At 48.6% G+C, this 20,315-nt stretch overlaps 1 protein-coding gene and 1 long non-coding RNA gene across 6 annotated transcripts; one reads left to right on the forward strand and one right to left on the reverse strand.

Moving 5' to 3' along the window:
• Window positions 1-4,855: 4,855 nt before the first annotated feature.
• On the reverse strand, window positions 4,856-17,612 carry Arhgef15 (Rho guanine nucleotide exchange factor 15). Of its 4 annotated transcripts, NM_001414295.1 has the most exon segments (17): window positions 4,856-6,570; window positions 7,856-7,960; window positions 8,072-8,154; window positions 8,500-8,652; window positions 8,752-8,912; window positions 8,993-9,085; window positions 9,184-9,258; window positions 11,469-11,598; window positions 12,094-12,246; window positions 12,400-12,560; window positions 12,687-12,898; window positions 12,978-13,036; window positions 14,707-14,764; window positions 15,033-15,383; window positions 15,636-16,291; window positions 17,120-17,302; window positions 17,571-17,612. In NM_001414295.1, coding segments are annotated over 15 exon segments (2,553 nt in total). In that variant the 5' UTR covers window positions 16,243-16,291; window positions 17,120-17,302; window positions 17,571-17,612; the 3' UTR covers window positions 4,856-6,418.
• LOC134480814 (uncharacterized) lies at window positions 17,301-19,714 on the forward strand. 2 transcript variants are annotated; one of them, XR_010055665.1, is made up of 3 exons: window positions 17,301-17,762; window positions 18,431-18,592; window positions 18,686-19,714. It is a non-coding gene; the product is annotated as an uncharacterized LOC134480814 (long non-coding RNA). The 2 variants fall into 2 exon arrangements; XR_010055666.1 differs by having other exon boundaries at window positions 18,431-19,714.
• The last annotated feature ends 601 nt before the right edge of the window (window positions 19,715-20,315 follow it).

Consider the following 20,315-nt stretch of genomic DNA (forward strand, 5'->3'; position numbering starts at 1 on the left):
TAAAGGGGAGGCCTCTTGCCTGAGGCAAGCTCAGTGGAAGACGCAGCCCATGCTGGTCCAGGTTAAAGAACATGAATAATATAAATCTTCCCCAGATCCCAAGAAATGGTAACATTACTGACACAGGAATAAAGGAGCCAAACCTGCCCTCTATTAAAAAAGATATGTAAAAGGTTACTCCAGGGTACAATCCAGGGAGAAGCCATCTAAGATTACCTGACACAGTGAGAAAAGTCTTAACTTTGGCTCTTGCTTTTAAGCCTTAGTAGAAGCTGCATGAAATCAGTGTGAAAGTTCAATGTTGCATTTATTGCTCAATTGGCTAAAAGAAATTGAGTAGTTCAAGTGTGTGTGTGTGTGTGTGTGTGTGTGTGTGTGTGTGTGTGTGTTTCTTTTCTAAATTGCATTTTATTTACAATTTTTTTAAAATAATAAAGTGTTAAAATAAATGAGTAAATGAAGATATTCCTGTACCCACATGAAGCCACGTCTCTGTGTTTTGGCTAGTATAGTATTTTTTAAAATGACATGTTTCTTTAATTATGTACACCATTCTTTAATTCTTTCTGGTGTTTGTCATAATTGTTTAAAGAATGGAGTATGTATTACATGTAGACACAATCTTTTCCTAACTCGAGTAACTTCCAAGATAACTGAAGAAAAGAATCACAGGCGAGCAGAGCTTGATGGCAGACATGTGTAACTTCAGCACTGGGGAAATTAAAGCAAGAAGACTGCAGATTTGAGGCAAGCCTAGACTACATAGACTGAGTTCCAGGCCAGCCAGGACCACATAGTGAGACCCTGTTTCAAAGAAACAAACAAACAAAACTATGTGGCTACTTATTTTTTTAAATAAATCTTTTTTTTTAAAACACTTATTTATTTATTATGTATACATCATACAGCTTTCTGCCTGCATGTACACCTGCAGGCCAGAAGAGGGCACCAGACCTGATTATAGATGGTTGTGAGCCACCATGTGGTTGCTGGGAATTGAACTCAGGACCTCTGGAAGAGCAGACAGTGCTCTTAACCTCTGAGCCATCTCTCCAGCCCCAGTGGCTACTTATTAAACATCAACTATGTATTGAGTGCTGTTCTTAGCACTTTGTGCATATTAATTCTTTTTAAGCCTTTCAATAATCCTGTAAATCATGTATAAATATTGTCATCATCATTATATGAATAAAGAGACTGAGACACTGAGTCGAGAAGTTAAGTGAAACAGCTTATAGACTGTAGAGTGGATGTTGGAGCATAGGTCGGCCACCTCCAGGGTGCATGTTCGCTAATCACTGCCTTACTTAGCATATAGGATGCTGTGGCCCCAAATCAACTTTCCTAAGTTCTCCTTCTGGGTATTCTTTATGTGTATTTTCAGAGATTCATCCCTGCAACAGACTAACTACCCACAAAACTGCTCAGAGAATCCCTGCATTCTCAATTTAAGTAGACAGTAAATGAACAGAATAACATCTGAGTTTGGTTCAGTGAATCACGGGACCAGGTTGGAGGAAAGGCGGGATCAAGTGATTTTACAGGTTTTGTTTGAGGACACGGCCTCACAGTGTAATCCAGGCTAGCCACAAAAGTGCCAGGAGGCCAACGAATAAAGGACAGATCTATGTAGTGGATTTAGCCTAAAATGCTTGCATTCTAACGTTAATTACACTCCCCAAAAACCTGCCTACACGAGTGTCTGCACACAGCTTCTGGGAACCTGCCCCCAGTTCATTCTGATTGGTAAATAAAGATGCCAGCAGCCAATGGCTAGGGAGGGTAGACAGAGGCGGGACTTTAGGATTCCTGGGTTTGGAACTGGGAAGAGAGAAAAAGGAAGGAAATTTGTCGTAGTGGGAGAATGTGGAAGAGAAGACACCATGCCTGAGTGTGTGCAGGACAGAGAGGCTTGGCCACCATGTGAAGGAGCTGGGAGATCCCTTTGGGTCCAGAGCAGCCAAGATATATAGAGTTTAGTAAGTAATAACGGGATTATTGGCAGGAGGTGGATTAACCTCATGGAGGTTAGGCAGTGGCTCAGCAATTAAGCTGATTAGGGCATATCAAAATATAAACACTAGGGGGGGGTGCGCTCGCTCGTGCGCGCGCGCGTGTCTTTCACTCGGGAACGTAAAACATTAAGGCAGGTAGCGAAATCACTGCTGGGATTTATATGATATTTAATTCAACATATTTAAGTCTGTATGAAGTGAAATTTATTGGGAGGTAGGGAAGATTTGCTGACAGAATCAGATTCTGAGTAGTAGCTAAAATAAGCAGTCCACTGTGAGGGAAGGGTGTGTATTTTGGTTAGGACAAAGTGTTTTTATCCAAGATCAAATGTACTTGGTTTACCTTAAGCCAAGGGAAGAGTTAAGCACATTCCTGGTGCAGGTCAGACAACTCTACAGACCTTATGTTTATAGTTCACCAAGAAAGCAGACTCAGTTACTTTGAAGCAGTTCCATGATTGACTTGCCTTGCTTGGCCTCCCATGGTGTGACCACAGCATCCAAATACATCAACTTCTGAGAAAAGCTTTATTTAACTTATTTATTGGTTAGTGAGGGTTTTTTGAGACAGGGTTTCTCTGTGTAACCTTGGCTGTCCTAGAAATCACTCTGTAGACCAGGCTGACCTCATCTTCACAGAGACCTGCCTGCCTCTGCCTCCTGAGTGCTGGTATTAGAGGCCTGCACCACCATTGCTGGCAAGGAAAGCTTTATTTGAACTCACCGGATATGCTTGCTTGCCCTGGTGCTCTAGGGCTGTGGCAGAGCAGAGAGGGCATGGCAAAGGGAATCTGCTTACCTCATGTCTGATAGGAACCAAAAGAGAAAATGGTCAAGGTTCCACTCTTCCTTTCAAAGGCCGTCAGTGCCCTATAACTTCTAGTAGGTCCCACTTTCTAAAGGTTTCCCCCACCAACTAACCTTGACTAAGCCTTCAGTGCATGCCCTTCAGGAGACATTTAAGATCCAAACCTGTGAGATGTGGTGGCACAGGTATGGAGTCCCCATATTCAGAAGCTAAAGCAGAGAATCAGTGCCAACCCTTACCAGCTCCTAGCAAGATTCAAATACATAAAGCAAATAGGATCCCAACCATTACACAGCTCAAAATAGCCATAGTTCTGTCAAGCAGAGTCAGGCAGACAGCCCAGGATCTGAGATCTCCTGTGAAGACTCAAGAGGAAAAGAGTATACTCCCAAACGAACAGTTCTCCAGCTAACGCCAGCACGGCCACGCTGCTTATCACGTTAGTCATTCGAGAGAACCCAATCACTAAGCTAGGTGTGGTGGGTCCACATTCAGACCCAGCACTTGTGAAATGGAGGCAAAAAGATCCAGAGTTCAAGGTCAACCTCACAGAAGTTTGAGGCCAGCTGGGCCTCGTGCACACACACACACCCACACACAACCCCCACACGCTTCAGTCACTAAATGCCCAAAAGACAGTATGGCTCTCTAAAGGCATGGCTAGCAAGAGCTGGGAGTCACTGAAGTTTATTTATCCTACTCACTGAAAACCTAAGTTCCCTCAACTTGTCATCCTTTAGTTGGACCTCAGTAACTAATTGGGTTTTTTTTTGTTTGTTTGTTTTGGGGGCTCGGGTCTCACTGTGTCTGTGGGCTAGCCTGATATTCTCTGTACATACCAAGGTGGCCTCAAGTTCACAGAGATCCTCCAGTCTCTGCCTCCCTAGTGCTGGGATTAAAGGCACACACAACCATACCCAGGTTCTTGGGTTTTTGTTTCTTTTGTTTTTGTAGTTGTTGGTCATTTGTTTTTTTTTTTTTTTTTTTTTTTTGGTTCTTTTTTTTCGGAGCTGGGGACCGAACCCAGGGCCTTGCGCTTCCTAGGTAAGCGCTCTACCGCTGAGCTAAATCCCCAGCCCCGGTCATTTGTTTTTGAGACAGGGTGTCCCTCTGTATCTGAGCCTGATCTCAAATTCATGGCAATCCTCCTACCTTGGGCTCTCACATCCTAAGATTACAGGCATGAGCTACCAAATCTGGCCTGACTTTTATAAAGCTTTTAGAAACATATGCCCATGTGAATCCACTTTTAGGGTCCTCCAAGTGCAAGTCAGGAGGCCTGAAGCTTAAGCTACAGGAAACCATATGGGTTCTGGGGGTTGAACTCAGGTTGTCAGGCTTGGTGGTAAGCATCCTCACCTGCTGAGTCATCTTGCCAGCCCCAAGTTTGTACCTCATGTTAAAGAGGGAAAGGGTTCTCTCTGGTATGGCGGCTCATGCCATTAACCTCAGTAGCTGGGAGTTTGAGACAGGAGGATTAAGAGAGTGAGGTCAACCTGGGCTAGGTCAGATGTCATCTCCTCCAGGGTCTCCCTGTCTCTCTCACCCCACACCATTCTGTCACAGCCTTCAGGGAGTGTATTTTCTTTGTAACAGTGCATCCCAACTTCATCCTACCCATTAATGTGTTGATTTCAGAATCTACTCAAACCAATATAGGCCCCCTAAGGCGAAGGGCCCTTTTTACACTGTCTTTTTTGTCTGCCAGAACTATGCCTGGCACATAAGAGGTGGTCAAGGAGCAGGCACAGAATAGAATCAGACACTTGACTGGTCTGTGAAAGGCCTTTGTTGCTGACTCTCTGTTCCTTTGACCTTGGACTGTACCCTCTAACCAGTTCCAACCACTGTGACCCTGCCCTCTTTCCCAGTCTCCAACAACCCTAGCAACAGTAGCTGTAGTCCACTGCAAACATGGCTCCCTTAAGAAACTGCAGGAGCCAACACACTCCAGGCAGGCCTTGTACCTGCTTCCTGAGCCCTAGTTCCAGCGGAGACCACACCTGTTCATGGCACCGGTGCAACCACACTCTGCCCCCACACAAAACTTTATTTGTAGACCACTGCTCTTTCCAGCTCTGAAGAGCCCTGGTATGATGCCACCGACATTTATTGAAGGTTTCCCATGTGGCTGGCACTTTGCTGGATGAAAACTATGGACACGCAAAGTGCCCTTCTGTCTTCAAGTCCCCAGAGTCATTGTACCCCTCCCATAGTCATCCGGGCAGTCTCTATCTGGGCAGGTTGTCATGCATGAAGGAACAGTATTGCACAGTTGTGAAGATCTAGGAAGCCCTTGCCACAAGCCCAGCAACTCTCTGTTCTACTGTCTTCGCCTTCACCTCTCCAGCACCACACAGGACAGGTTCTCCAGCACAAACCTTGGTTGAGTCTGAGCAACACCACCAGTTCTCTATTCTCTCCTGAGTTCAGCCTTCTGCTTCTGAAAGGATCAGGATAGGAGAGGCTCAGGATTGTTGCTGGCTGGCCTGGGATCCACCTTGCTCTGCAGCCTGAGGCTGAGGCTGGCTGGCATCACGATGACAATTCAAGCTGGGAGATGATGCATAGCAGACATGGATCACTGAGGTCAATGCTTGGAACAGGAAGAGGCCCACAGACTGCAGAGGATCTCATTCCCCAACTGCTTAGTCCTCAGTGCCTTCCTTGGCAGGCCACCAACTGCTTCACGATACCACCCTTCAACTGTCATAGAACCCAGAGAGTACCAAGAGACCAGAATCCATGGCTCTCATCACAGCCCCAATCTTTAGGCAAGCTAAAGATTGGTACTCTCTTTTAGAACTCAGGGCATATGGCTTCTTTGTAGAAAATGAGAGGATAAACAGGAGAGAAAAAGAAAAAGATGTATTCAGTCACCGACAGGAGAGGTATGTGCTCTCTCTCTCTCTCTCTCTCTCTCTCTCTCTCTCTCTCTCTCATAGACACACACACACACACACACACACACACACACACACACACACACACACACACCATTCAGCACAGTTGCCTTCCTAGATACACATATACATGGACATACATGCACTCATGTTCTCTGAGGTGCAGTCTCCACTCTGGATTCTTCTAGAAGAAAGAAAGTGGTTTAAGCGGGCAGAGAAAGTAGCCCCAAAACAGAAGTATTAGATTAATTTAATACTTCCTATACTCAAAAAGCAGGACCAGTAGCTTCTGTAAAACCAAGAATGATTACTTGGGCCTAAATCACTTTGGCTGGATGGGTCCCATCCCATCCCTGTTGTCTATAGGACAGACTACTCCAATGACACCATTTCTCAATACAATGCCCCTGCTTCATCTTCCATGGTTGTAGACATACTGTGATGCTCACTGGCCAGGGCCTCTGTCTCCATTGGCAACACAATTCGAGCTGTCCCCATTCTTTCTTGTTGTGGGCTTAGATGGTCTTGTTTCATTAGCTGCTCTATTCCTATTGGTTGCCTCTAGAGGTAGTGTTTCCACTGACAGCAGATAAATGGATGGATGGACAGATGGATGGTTGATGGATGGATGGGCAGACTTTGTCTTCCCCATGCTGCTGCCAGTGTCCCAATCTGTTCCTCCCTAGGCTGCCCTAAGGTTGAGGGGTGTCAGGAGTGTCTGAAGAGGGTCCTGCAGCCTCAAGGAGCTTCTGATGCTGGCGAAGATGCTTTCTCCTTTCATGTTCTCCTGTGACTTCACACACCAGTTGGGCAGGGAAAGCTCCAGGAAGCCCCTTAAGCCAACCTGAGGAGGGGAAAAAGACTTGTGTAGAGCAGGCCAGAGGTCAGGTGATAGAATTGAGGGAGGGGATCCTCAGGTCTCAGGACATGGTGGGTTGGGGATTAATGGAGAAGACCAGAACATTCAACTTCAGTCACTAGTGCTACTGGAAAGGACATCAGCATCTGAGAGGGTCTGTATCAATTCTGTGCTGGGTCCTAAGTGACTGCCCTTGTCACTCAATCAGAAGAACTTCTGAGCTTGAGAGCTGGCTCAGCGGTTAAGAGAAACCAGTGCTCTTCCAGAGGACCCAGGTTTGATTCCCATTACCCACATGGTGACCCAGACAACCATCTGAAACTCCAATCCCAAGGGATCCAGTGCCCTCTTCTGACTTCAGCAGGCACCAGGCATACGCATGTGCACAGACATACATACAGGCAAAACACCCAAACACATCAAATAATAAAATAGATAAATCTAAAAAAGAAAGAGAATAAAGAAAAGTAAACGTGAAGAAAGAACCCTTGTAAAGGACTGCAAGATCTCATCTCTCTTTTCTCTGTGACCTCCTGTGCTTCCCTCATTCCCTTCTCTGGATCAGTCTAGGCACACTCGTGTCCTGCCAGGTCCTTTATTGCACAGCATGTACTCGGCCTTTGCCCTCCCGCTGGTCCACTCGTACTCGTCTGGACACAGGTGGATCTCAGAGTTCGAGGCTAGCCTAGTCTACAGAGCAGGTTCCAGGACAGCCAGGGCTGCACGGAGAAACCTTATCTTGAAAAACAAAAATAAAAAAAAAAAAGAAGAGAGAAGGGGTCTCACTATGTAGCCCTGGCTTGCCTGAAACTCACTGTATAGACCAGGCTGGCCTTGCCTGTGCCTCCCAAGTGACAGACTGAGAGACCAACACCAGCTCTGAGAGATCAACACCAGCGCCACCACACCAGGCTCACTTATCCTTCCTTCCCTGTCTGCTTCCTCATTAGAAAGCTTGCTTCAGGGGTTGGGGATTTAGCTCAGTGGTAGAGCGCTTGCCTAGCAAACGCAAGGCCCTGGGTTCAGTCCCCAGTTCCGAAGAAAAAGGAAAAAAAAAAAAAAAAAAAAGAAAAAAAAAGAAAGCTTGCTTCAGGGCCAGCTCGTGGCTCATTAGCACAGCATTTGCCTATCCTGTGTGAGGCAAGGCCTAGATCCCAGCACTGCCTAGGGGAAAAAATCTTACCCAGAGCAGAGCAGGATACATTATGTGTTTGTCTCCTGATGTTCAGTAAATGTTTGCTGAAGGAGTAAATGAAAAACTCTTGCTCACCTTCTGGATTCTTGTGCAGATGCTTTCGGGGAGCCTTGGACTCCAGACTTTGCCCCTCAGTCTTGGAAGGTGTAGATGGCTCTGAACATAGCTCCTGGGAACACTCTGGTGAAGTGTGGGTAACACTTCAGTTGGACCCCTCGCTCTTCCTAGATGCCATCCCATATTCCCCTTAGACTCACATTTCTTTCCCTCCTCCCTTTGACAGATGCTTACCACAGTCCTCATAGATGGTGTCTGGGGAACAGGGAAGGGGGCCTGGGGTAGGGAAGGCTCCTAGCCAGCGCTGCATGTCTGACCTAGTGGTGAACATAGGAGGTAAGGGGGTTCATAGTTGGCCCAGAGATACTCCTGGGGGAAGAAGGGCAGCAGAGGAGAGAGAACAGAAATAGAATATAGAGACTGAGGGTCCTAACAGTGGCTTGCTTGTCTGCATGTTTTGACAAGGCTGCCCAAGCTGGCTCCCCATTCATGGTCTTCCTCCCTATCCCAGTCTTCCCAGTGCTCAGATAATAAAGGTATGCCACCAGACTGGTTTGTTTTCTTTGGCTGCTGAGGACTGAGTCTCAGGTGTGCTAGGTAAGCTCTCTACAACTGAGCCATATCCTCAGCCCCCAAGAGTGTTTTCTACAGACATGACTCACAGTGAGGCCGCTTGGAGTAGCCTGTGGGTGGGGCGGCCCTGGTGGTTGCTGAGAAGCGAGAGTCGGAATGTAGGGGGTCCAGATGGGTCAGGAACCTGCTGGGCCTGCACCAGGGAGCGATGGGCATAGTCCAGAACCTGCAGCCGCTGCCCACTGCCCAGGGAAGAGGGCGTTCAGAGGAGAGCAAGGGTCCTGCTAGATGCCTCTTTCCTACTTAGGCTCAGGCTCCCGCCCCTCCCACGCAGGACCCACCTCTTGGGCTGAGTTATAAGCAGCAGGTCACTGAAGAGCAGCAGGCAGAGGGGAGTGAAGCGCGGGCGGGAGGTGAAGAGCACACCACCCCTCCGACACCCCAACTCGGTCAGCTCCCCCTGCAATTCCAGGCGCCGTGACCAGGAGACCAGCGGGAGAGCCTGGGAGACGAAAAAAGAGAAGGCACTAACCTCGCAGCAAGGTGAGGAAAGGCTAAAGGAAGAGTCTAGGCGGGACTAACCTTGACTTTGTGAAAGCGCAACCTTTGGGTGAGTCGGATGAGCTCTTCAGTCTGCTTCATGCGCCCCACCTCAGCGCTGCAGCGCTCAATGATCTGGTGAGGAGGATCCAGTCACCCATCCCAGCATATTCCCCTCCACTTCCCCGCTGCCACTTGGCACCTCTTCCCTCCTCAGCTTCCCTTCTGCCCACCTTGCTCACAGCACCCAAGGCCTTCTGGGCATTCTCCTGACGACTGGACCCCTCCTCTGTCTGGCTTAGGATATTCTGGAAACAAAGAGAAAAGGAACTGAGATCATCCTCTGCGCCCCTGAGATTCTGAGGTGCTGTGGACGCAGCCCAGCTTTGCCAAATGTTCGGTTTAGGGGTGAGACCTACCAATACCAGCTGCCAGAGCCTGAGCAAGTCAGGTTAGCTCTCAGAGCCTCAGGCTGGAGCTGATGTCTACTTAGCATGTTAACATTATGAGGTATCGAGGAAGTGATATATAAAGAGGACATAGCATAGGTCCTTGGCACATCATAAATGATAGTGGGGGGGTGTCTTTTTTTTTTTTTCTTTTTTTCGGAGCTGGGGACTGAACCCAGGGCCTTGCGCTTGCTAGGCAAGCGCTCTACCACTGAGCTAAATCCCCAACCCCCCCCCCGCCCTTTTTTTTTTAATTACTAGCCTAACAATAGAGCAGGACAGTTAGAAATGCCTGAATTTCTATTTATTTTTAGTGTGTTTGTTTTTCTGAGATGACTTTTTTTTTTTTTTTTTTTTTTTTTTTTTTTTTTTTTTTTTTTTTTTTTGCTAAGCAGCTCTGGCTGGCTTCGAGGTGTGAATCCTTCTGCCCAGCCTCTGGAATGCTGGGATTACAGGGGTGCACCATCACAGCTGGCTCCGTCCACTATTTTTACATGACCTAGGTCACGTTATTCAAACTGCACCTCAGTTTCCTCCTTTATAAAGTCTGATAAATCATGGTTTCTGCCCTTCCACACTTGTCACTGGGGTTATACATGTGTGGAACATTTAGAACAGGGTCTCTAACGGCACACTCAGCAATCAGCGAGTTAGTGTGGTATTATAGTTACTATGGCGTCTACATGAACGCCAGACAAGGCTGAGTAAAACTCAAGGGAACTGGGGTTGGCAGCTCAGTGGCAGAGCCTGTTTAGCGTGAGTGAGGCATCAGTTTGATCCTCCCACAGATAAAAAAGAATTAAACTTGAAAGAAAGAAAGAGAGAAAGGAAGAAAGAAAGAAAGAAAGAAAGCCAGCCCGGCTGGTGCACAAGCCTTTGATCACTGCAATGGGGAGGCAGAGGCAGGTGGATGATCTCTATGAGGCCAGGATACACAGAGAAACCCTGTCTCTAAAAAGTAACTAACTAACTAACTAAATAACTAAATAACAAAAATTTATCCCAACACTCAAGAGACTGGGGCAGAAGACTGCAAGTTTGAGGCCGGCCTGAGCTGTGTAGTGAGTTCTAAACAACAACAACAATAACCAAACAAAAACAAAACAAACACCAAAGCCAACCGTCTCAAAACAAAGGAAGTAGCTTTCCTTTTTCCCCATCACTGAGCTGGAGACGCTTCACATTGAGATTCCAGTACCACCAGGCATGGAAGCGCAAGCCTTTAATCCCAGCACTCTATAGGAACAGGCAGGCAGAGCTCCGAGGCGCCAGGCATGCCTGGCAGGCAGACCAAGGCAGCCAGAACTACATAACGAGGGAGACCTTGTCTAAAAGAAGAAAAAGAAAGCTGGACACGGGCTTCTAGGCCCAGCACTGGGGATCTCAGAGGCAGGTAGGTCTCTGTGTTTGAGGTCAGCCTCATCTACAGAGCAAGTTCCAGGACAGCCAGGGCTACACAGAGAAACTCCATCGTGGGAAAAAAAAAAAAAAAAAAAAAAAGGAATCAAAGAAACAAACAAAACAGTGTTTCTCGAAACCCCCATTTTTCTTTCTCAGTATTATCCCACTGAGGAACTTTTTCATTTATTATTTTAATCAGTTACATGGGAGACTGTTCAAGGCCTACCTTTATACAACCTAGGCAAACTGTCTGCAGCTCTCAGCCTACCTTACAACCACCATAAAAATTGAATTTTATAGATACACTGTAAATCTTCGCATTTACCACGGTTCTTTGAAGTTCACAAATACTGGAATAGCTAAGGTTTGGGTTTTTTTTTTTTTTTTCAGTCCTCCCCAAAACTACTGTTGGTTCCTTTGGAAATCTCAACTAGTTCGAAGCTAAGCAGAAAAGTCTAGAAGGCCTTTTCTCTAAACCAATCTGTCCAGTCCTGTCCCCGGCCCAGCCTGCACCCCAGGCATTGAGGGAACTGAGGGCCGTTCAGAAGATGTCGTCCTGAGAAGACTTCTGAGATCATGGTGGGGTGGGAAATAGTGATAACTAGACCAGACGCTTTGGAGAGTTTCCACAGCGGGGTGGGTTGGGACAGGAGCCACTGAGACAGTACCTGTAACAACATCCGGAGGCGGGTGATGCGCTGGAAGGGCAGTAGCAGGAAAGATGGCAGTGGGAGCCGCTCGCATTTGGGGAGGCTCTGTAGCCTGCGCAGCTCCGCAGAGAATCGCACGTTTGTATCCCTGCAAGGAAAGCCCAGTTGCTTAGGAACTGCCTGAAGTGGGGCCCTGAACGCCTCCAGCCAGCTCTGGCCTCAGCCTTAAGATTTCACAGCTTCCTCCGACTCTGGGATACAGAAACCCCTTATCCATAGCTTTGCGTTCCTAATATCAATTATCCAGCACCTTTATTTTTTTATTTTTTTTTTCTTTTCTTTTTTTCGGAGCTGGGGACCGAACCCAGGGCCTTGCGCTTGCTAGGCAAGCGCTCTACCACTGAGCTAAATCCCCAACCCCGGTAATCCTTATTTTACTTACTAAAGTCCACAAAGTACGAGAGTAGCGACGCTGACAATTTTATTACATTATACTGATCTAATTTTCTATTTCATTATGTTATTATTTATCTATTACTGGGCCTAGTTTATAGATTGTCTTCGCAGGTATGTACATTTAAGGTTCAGTACTATCCACGGGTGGTTTTGGAACACATTCCTAGGGAGAAAGGAGAAAGCTCACATAAGGCGGCTATACGTCTCCTCTTGATACTGCTGGTTCCGAACGTAATCCACATACACGGAGAAAGGACCAACTGCGTGGGCGTGCACCACGTCACACAGGTCAGAGATGTGTGGGGAGGAACGAACACGTGACAGCAGTGTTCCTAGAAACCTGAAAGTATAGAAAAAGCAATTGATGGACAGAAAGCCTGCTTTTCCAGGTTTTTCAGGGTGAGTGAAAGGAAAGATGCAGAAGAGGGAGGAAGCCAATGAGGATGCTTGCGGCCCAACACCCAGATTCGTAGGAAGACAGGGCCCCACTGACCGCTCACTGACACTCTGGACTCTCTGCACATTGGAGAAGAGCGTATGATGATCCCGAGGAGTGAGGGTGTCCCGGAGAGCCTGGCTCAGGACGAAGGTGTCGGTCAGCAGCCTCAGGGAGCGCAGGTAGGAGGCCTCTGATGTCACCACCTCAAACAGGCTCTAGCCAGGAGAGCAGAGCCACAGTAGAGGGGGCAGCCAGCCACCTCACAACCACCCCAGGACTCGGGTCATGTACCTTCCCTATCCCCTATCCCACCCTTCTCAGTTCCACCCAGGGGTACCCACCTCCTGCATGCGCCTTTCCTGGGGGCTTAGACTCTCTAAGAGACCACTGCCTCGCACAGCCGGGAGCTCCTGCCACAGAGTGTTTCGAGGTCCAGGGAGCCTGGAGAAGGTGGGAGCTTCTCCAGGATTAGCTGGAGAGGGACCCCCATCCTCACCCACACCCCACAGCTCCTCTGACAGCACAGCTGCTCGGTAAGTCTGGTATAAAGGTTCTGGAAGGTAGACAGAGAACATCAGGGAAGTCCAGGGCCCCAGAACCCTTCCTTCCTGCCTGTCACAATAAAGACCTACCGTCCTGCAGGGGCAGCTCCCACTGCAGCTCCTTCAGCCCCTCCAGCCCTTCCTCCTCCCTGTAGAGAAAGAAAGGCATACATGTGGGGTCCACGTGTGGAAGTAATTCACAGGATACCAGAAGAGAGAGATGCACATTGTATGGAGGGACCCTGACAGCTCCCCTGATCAAATCCCATATGTTTGTGCCTGTTGCAGGGGAGGCCCTTGACAAATCAGGTCCTATACATTCCTGCTATCTCGACAACAGTGCAGCAGATACTTCCAAGCCCCTCCCCCAGCCCTCTCACATATGCCCATTGTCTGGAAGGTCTTTGTGGCTTGATCAAACTCTCACAAGGGTGGCTCCCTGTCTTCCCGCTCCCGGTTGCCTGTCATTCACTGAAGTTACAAGCTGCTGCAGTAAATATCTTCTAAACAAATGTATACTATACTTGGGTTATTCTGGTTTAAAAATCAACAAGTCTAGGATGATTAGCAAGCCCAGAAAACAAAATGGACGATTATGGGTACCAAACAGTTGTGCCAACAATAATTTTAATAGAGGATTTGAGAAATGGCTCCAGTGGTTAGGAGAATGTACTACTCTTTTTTTTTTTTTTTAAGATTTATTTATTCACTATATATAAGTATACTGTAGCTGTCTTCAGATACACCAGAAGAGGGTGTCGGATCCCATTCTAGATGGTTGTGAGTCACCATGTGGTTGCTGGGATTTGAACTCAGGACCTCTGGAAGAACAGTCAGTACTCTTAACCACTGAGCCATCTCTCCACCCAAGAATGTACTACTCCTGCAGAGGACCTGAGTTTGATTCCCAGCACCCACATCAGGTGGCTTACACTGCTCGTAAACTCAGCCTATGATGTGTGTATGTGAGTGGGGGGAGAAGGTACCTGTGTCTGCACTCACACTCACACATATTTAAAAATAAATTTTAGTCAGGCATGGTGCTGCATACCTTTAATCCCAGCACTAGGGAGGCAGAGGCAGGAGGAGTTATGTGCATTTGAGGCCAGCCTGGTCTACAAAGCAAGTTCTAAACATCAAGGACCACAGAGAAACCCTGTGTCTGAAAAAAAAAAAAAAAAAACCAAATGAATGAATGAATGAATGAATGAATAAATCTTTGAAATATTTAAAATATAAACTCACAATAAGAAAATTTAAGGGGTTGGAGATTTAGCTCAGTGGTAGAGCGCTTGTCTAGCAAACGCAAGGCCCTGGGTTCGGTCCCCAGCTCCGAAAAAAAGAAAAAAAAAAAAGAAAAGAAAAGAAAAGAAAAGAAAAATTTAAGCAGAACCTGGTCCTGCCTTTTGTGTCTGTTTGTATGTTGCTTTGTTTTGGTTTTGGTCTGTTGTTGCTGTTGCTTTGAAAATGAACTATGATACATATCCCAGGCTGGCCTCAACTCCTGATTTTTCTGCCTCAGACTGTTGAGTGCCTCAATAACCTGATATCGGGTTATTATCCCTCAATAACCCAATAGAACAGAGACATGCTTATCCCTATTTCTTAAGGACTGAGACCCAGAAAAGAGAATTTATTTAAGGTTGCATAACTAACAAAGAACATAGGTCAGATTAGAAAGCTGGGCTCCTTATTTCTGGATCCCTGACCCTTTCCTCTTCTACCTGGATAGGGTAGTATTCATCGGACTTGAAGGTTAGTCTACCCTTAGGTGAGAGTGGGGTAAAGCTAGGGGAAGCAAAGGTGAGGAGTTCAGTACCTTCCCTCCAAGGCTACCGGAGGAGGAGCGTTCTGAGGAGCTTCTTCAGGTCTGTCCCCTGGAGAGAGAAGCCAGAGTGACCAGAGCTAACCTCCAGACACTGAGCCCCAGCCCTAAATGAAGACTGACACCAAGAATACCACTCCCCTTAACTCCAGAGCAGCAGACGGTAGAAAAACGAAAAGTCCAGGGTGTGGTAGGGGGGTAGCTGGCCACTCAGCCCCACCCCCACCCCACAAATCCCACCCTCCCCCACATCCCACCCTACTCCGGTGTTCCCCAAAACCCAGAGAGCCTATCACTCCAGCCCCGCCCCCTCTCCCTACCTTCCCAGGCCTTTGGAGCTGCTTGGATTCCATCTTCTGAAGGCAGTTCCAGGTCCGGCTGTGGAAGCTCCCCAGAGGTGCTGGTGTCCTGTCTGACTCTAGTTGGCTTGGGAGGCTTGAGGGGAGGTAGGAGTTTGCGCTCCGCAGTGGAGCGATAGGATGTGAGCACAACTGGAGGGTGACTGATGACTGGAGGGTTGATACGGGAGCGGGAGGCTCGGAGTGGAGATGCCCGGCAGGGAGCCCTGAGGATGTCGTCAGAACTTCCCACAGGCACCCATCGGAGCTCCAGGCCGGGTTTTGCTACATGGCAGACACAGGGACAGCATGGAGGGCAGGCCAGGGCAGCATCTGTGATAGAAGGGGTTGCCTAAGCAAGAAGTCCTTGGGGCCTGCCTCATTCATTTATAACTCCTCCCACATCAAGGATCAACCCAGGTATCTATAGATGTCCTGCACCCTGACTGTCTGCAAACTCTAAGCAACAAAGAAAATAAATTTCTCAAACATAAAATCTACATTAGAAACGTTACCCCTTTAAAGTCTTTAAACATTGAAAACAAAGAGCTATGTTAAGGTCACCCCGCTGCACCCTGTGCTTACCGGGAGTGCCATTCTCCTGGGACCCATTCCCCGAAAGGCCGACTTGGAGAGTCTCTTTCTCCCCATTCACATCCGTGCTCCCTTGGGAGCACCGTTCCAGGGAGTCTGCCGACTGGGCCTTGCCTTCAGCTCCCCATTCAAACTTGCCGGCCAGTCTGCGAACCGTGCCAGGGGCTGAGGCAGAGCCATCCTGGAGAGGCACGGGGCCCAAGGGCAAAGGTGTTCGGGAAGATCCAGAGGGCTTGGGCGGGGGTACCGGAGAGCAGGGAGCTGGTTCTGGGGAGATGGAGCGCCGGGACACTGGGCTGGGACTCGGTGTGCTGGAAGGTGAGTCAGGGGAAGTCTGAGAGTCCAGGCTGGCTCTAGAAACTGAGGGAGGCAGAAGAGCAGGGGGCTTCAGGGAACCCGTGGGGGGTTCCCAGAAGATGGAGGTGCACACTGAGGCTGATGCATCATTGGATATTTGAGGAAGTGCTTTCGGAGAGGAGCCATTGTGCGGAGGCCCCGGGGAGTGTGGAGCCCTATGCCGAGATGGGGGTCGGGGGCGGATGATCCGAGGGGGCTTCAGGGTAGGGGGCGTTGCTGCAGGGAGAGACTGAGCTGACATTGTCTTCTGAGTGTTTCCAAGGAGTGGGGTGTTCTGCGGAAGTCATCCCCTGAGGAAGGTGGAAGGAAGAAACTGCCCCTCAGTGTCTCCCTGGGTGGGTGGACTGAGGCCATCTGAAGCCACGTTTTTTTTTAAGTCAGGAGAGAAGGCTGGTTACATTCCCTCTCTTCTTCATCTCTACTGTCTTCTTTCTTCACCCCTCACCCCTCCTCATTCTGCCCCTAGGCCCTCCTGAGCAGCTTTTCCTTTTTTAAGACAGAGTCTCTCATTCTGCATCCCAGATTGGCCTCAAAACTTCTGTTCCTCCTGCCTCAGCCTCTGGAGCTGTGCCCCAATGTCCTGCTATCCTTTGATTTCTGCTGTCACAGTCAAGCCAAGAGGACACAGTGGGGATAAGGACAGGCCATTGGGAAGGATGGGAAAGCAGGGGTAACAAGATTCAGTGAGGAGAACTCAGCTTGCTGGTGTAGTCACCATGTGTAGGAGTTTATGTAAGCCAGTGTGCCCTGTTATCCACTGTGTTGGATTAGTGGGAGTTGGGGAGTTGAGTGTGCACTGGGAGGCTGTGCTGTGGAAGAGTGGAGTCAATTGTGGCTGGTCACAGACACATCAAGAAGCGTGTGGTGCGAGCACAGTGCGTGTGCGTGTGCGTGTGTGTGTTTGTGGTGCCTGAGCCGAGGGATGCATCACTGTTTCCCTACTCTGGGTGCCCCTCCTCCCCCCTCCCATTTCCCAGTTCCTCTCTCCCGGACTCTCCCTTTCCGGATTATTTTTAGTCTCCTTTTCCTGCCATGAAGATTCCTGGAGCCTCTGACCCCAGGAGACCAGGAGGCCCCAGCCTGGTCTCCTCTGCTTCCCATCCTTATTCCTGCTATACCTGGGTCTGGTCATAGAAAGAAGCTCCAGTGGGATGCTGGGTCTAATGTCAGGGAGGTGGTTACGAGTCCAAGCCAAGGCACAGAACCAGCAGCGCAAGGACGGTGGGACCTGTGCTGCTCTTCCTCTTGAGGACCAGGAGGTTGGGAAGCAGAGCTGGGACACAAGAGAGCCTCAAAATTCCCTATAGCAGTCAGAAATCAGAGCCTTCTAAGTCCCAGGTTAAGTTCTTGAGAAAGGATGGGTATTGGAGACCCCTTAGATGGCAGCTCACTCAGTGCCAGTAAGCCAGCCACTCAGTGCGGTTACCCAAGCTTGGCCTCCCGCTCCCCAGCTTCTGCCCCTTTGGGGAACCCACCCTTCCCCATCCTAGGTACCTTCAGTTATTTCCTTCCCCACTCCAGACTGAGGCCTTTACGAGCCCAGATAGTCCGGGGGCCCCAAGCACTTACCCTCCAGTTCCCTCCACTCCCAGTCACCTCCGAGGGCTGAGTGAGTAGGGGCAGGAAACAGGAATCAGATCCTCCTCCCAACCGGACACCACCACCCCCAACCACACCAAGCTCCACATGCGCACACCGGGCCTAGAGGATGTGAGGAATCTGGCGTCCAAGGTGTTGGAGATTAAAAAGCCTGGAACTCAGGTATGCAGAGGAGGCCATTTTACGTGTGCACCTTCACCTGTACTGCTGTGCGACGTGGGTGGGTGCGGGTGGGGGTGGGTGGAATGTTCAAATGAGGGTAGGCAGCCTTGGTCATGCAGTATGGCATGACCATCCTCATGCCTCCCTCTTAGCTAAGGGATGTCTGTCTGGCGTACACAACCGTCTTCCCTATTTCCAACCTATTGTCTTGGTGTGAGCTAACCACACTTGCACTGAGGGAACCTCTCTTCTTCACCCTTCCCCACATCTGTAAAGGCCCCCAGGAGTTTACCTTTATGGTTTGAGGTAGTTTTTGTTTTCAGCTCATCTTCCTGTCCCCTCCGAGCACCAAAGGCTGCCCAACCTCACCAAATAACTGTTCCTCTGTCTCTGAGGCGGGAACTGAAGGCCCAGATTTCCATCTCCACAGAGGAAACCAGTTCCTCGGCCCCACCCAGCCATTGTGTCAGACCAGGGGTGGGAGTGTTGAGGATGGTGGGGAAGGGGATTCTCTAGATGCACTATTCTGCATTCCCAGTTTCTCTGAGCCCCAACTCTTAGAGTTGCACTCGGAGGCTCCCACAGTGACTGTCCTAAAAGTCAACGCCTGAGGGGAAGGGAAGACAGGTCGTGGAGTGCCTGCCACCTTTAATTTGCTCTCTGATTAGGAAACTGAGCTTGCAGGGCTGGGAGCATGTCGTAAAAACAACTGAACGGGGTGGAGTGAACCCTACCCAAGCCTGAGAGGGAGGCTGCTGGGAGTTGCAGGGGCAGGTCCCTGTCAGATGTCACTCCACAGGAACACATCCAGATACTGGGAAGAAAATCAGGTAAGTTTGTATTCAAAGATGGTTTAAACCCCTTCTTGCTGAACGCCAAAAGCCTAAAGTCTAAGAGACTACACAATCTACCCTATTTCCCAGCTTCTCCTTTCAGACTGATTCCTACCTTAGGATCTTTGGAGTTCTGCCTAAAGCCTGAAAATCTTCCCAAGAAATCTCCATGAAGCATTCCTGCACGTCCTCCGGGCAGCTGGAAGAAACTTTCTCAAAGAGGCCTGTTCTGGCTACTTTAAAATTTCAGTCCACTGGGCTACCTGGTCAGGCCTCGTCTCAAAAAAGAAAGGAAAGAAGGAAGGAAGGAAGGAAGGAAGGAAGGAAGGAAGGAAGGAAGGAAGGAAGGGAAGGAGGGTATGAGCTAGCAGCAGAGCTCATTAAGTGGTCTGTGAGGAAACTAAGGAGGCTGAAGGCTCAGTGGTTAGGAACACTTCCAAACAGACTTCCCACAGACACCATCTTCTAGCCTCCAAGGGCACCAGCATGCATAGCGTGCACACACACACACACACACACACACACACACACACAGAGGCACATAAATGAAAGTAATCATTAACGAAGAAGAAAGTAAGGCCTGAGAGATGGCTCAGCAGTTAAAAGCACTTCTGCTTTTCCAGAAGACTCAAGTCCAGTTCTCAGCACCCACACTGTGCAGCTTACAACTGCCTGTCACTCCAGCTGCTGGGGAATCTAACACCTCTGGCTTTCCTGGGCATCTGTGCACACAAGCACATATCCATATAAAAGCAAGCACACACCCACGTGCTCATACACCCAAATAATTTTTATATTGTTAAATATAAAATAAACCTTTCTAAAAAAGAATTTAAGGGGGCTGGGGATTTAGCTCAGTGGTAGAGTGCTTACCTAGGAAGCGCAAGGCCCTGGGTTCGGTCCCCAGCTCCGAAAAAAAGAACCAAAAAAAAAAAAAAAAAAAAAGAATTTAAGGAGGAGCCGATCATAGTAGTGCACACCTTGAATCCCAGCACTTGGGAGGCAGAGGCAGGTGGATCTCTGTGAGTTTGAGGCCAGCCTGGTCTACAGAGCAAATTCCAGGATAGCCAGAGACTCTGTCTATAGACAAACAAACAAATAGAAAAAGAAAGTAAGAAGGAAATAAATAAAAGAGTAAAAAGAAAGATGGCTGGGTACGAGGTCCTCACACTTGTCCAGCAAGCACTTTACCCTTGAGTCTTCTCTCAGCCCCAACATCCCTTTCTTCCACAGTAATCATACGTGTACCATCCCATATGCTGAATTTACAGACTGTGACTTCTCTCTTTATACTAGAGAGTAACCCTGTAGACATTTGTCTGTCTTATTTAACAATGTGATGTATCCCGGAAGTCCTGAAACAGTATCAGGCATGCACACAGTAGGTGCTCCACAGAAGCTTAGTGATGGTTTGGTTTGGTTTCTTTGAGACAGGCTTTCACTGTGTGGCCCTGACGGTGCTGGAACTCACAGACATCCCTTTGCCTCTGCCTCCTGAGTGTTGGGATTAAAGTGTGCACCACTACCATGTGGCTTTTGTTTTGTTTTGTTTTTTTTTGAGAGAAGGGTCTCTTTGGGTTGTGCAGTCTGGTCCTGCCCTCATGAGGGGACACACCTTTAACCTCAGCACTTAGGGTAGGAGGCAGCAGTTAATCTCTGTGAGATTGACTCATTTATATGAGTACCACCAGGGTCTACATAGTGAGACCATTTTTTTTTT

Source organism: Rattus norvegicus, chromosome 10, assembly GCF_036323735.1.
Source record: "Rattus norvegicus strain BN/NHsdMcwi chromosome 10, GRCr8, whole genome shotgun sequence".
Taxonomy (NCBI): domain Eukaryota; kingdom Metazoa; phylum Chordata; class Mammalia; order Rodentia; family Muridae; genus Rattus; species Rattus norvegicus.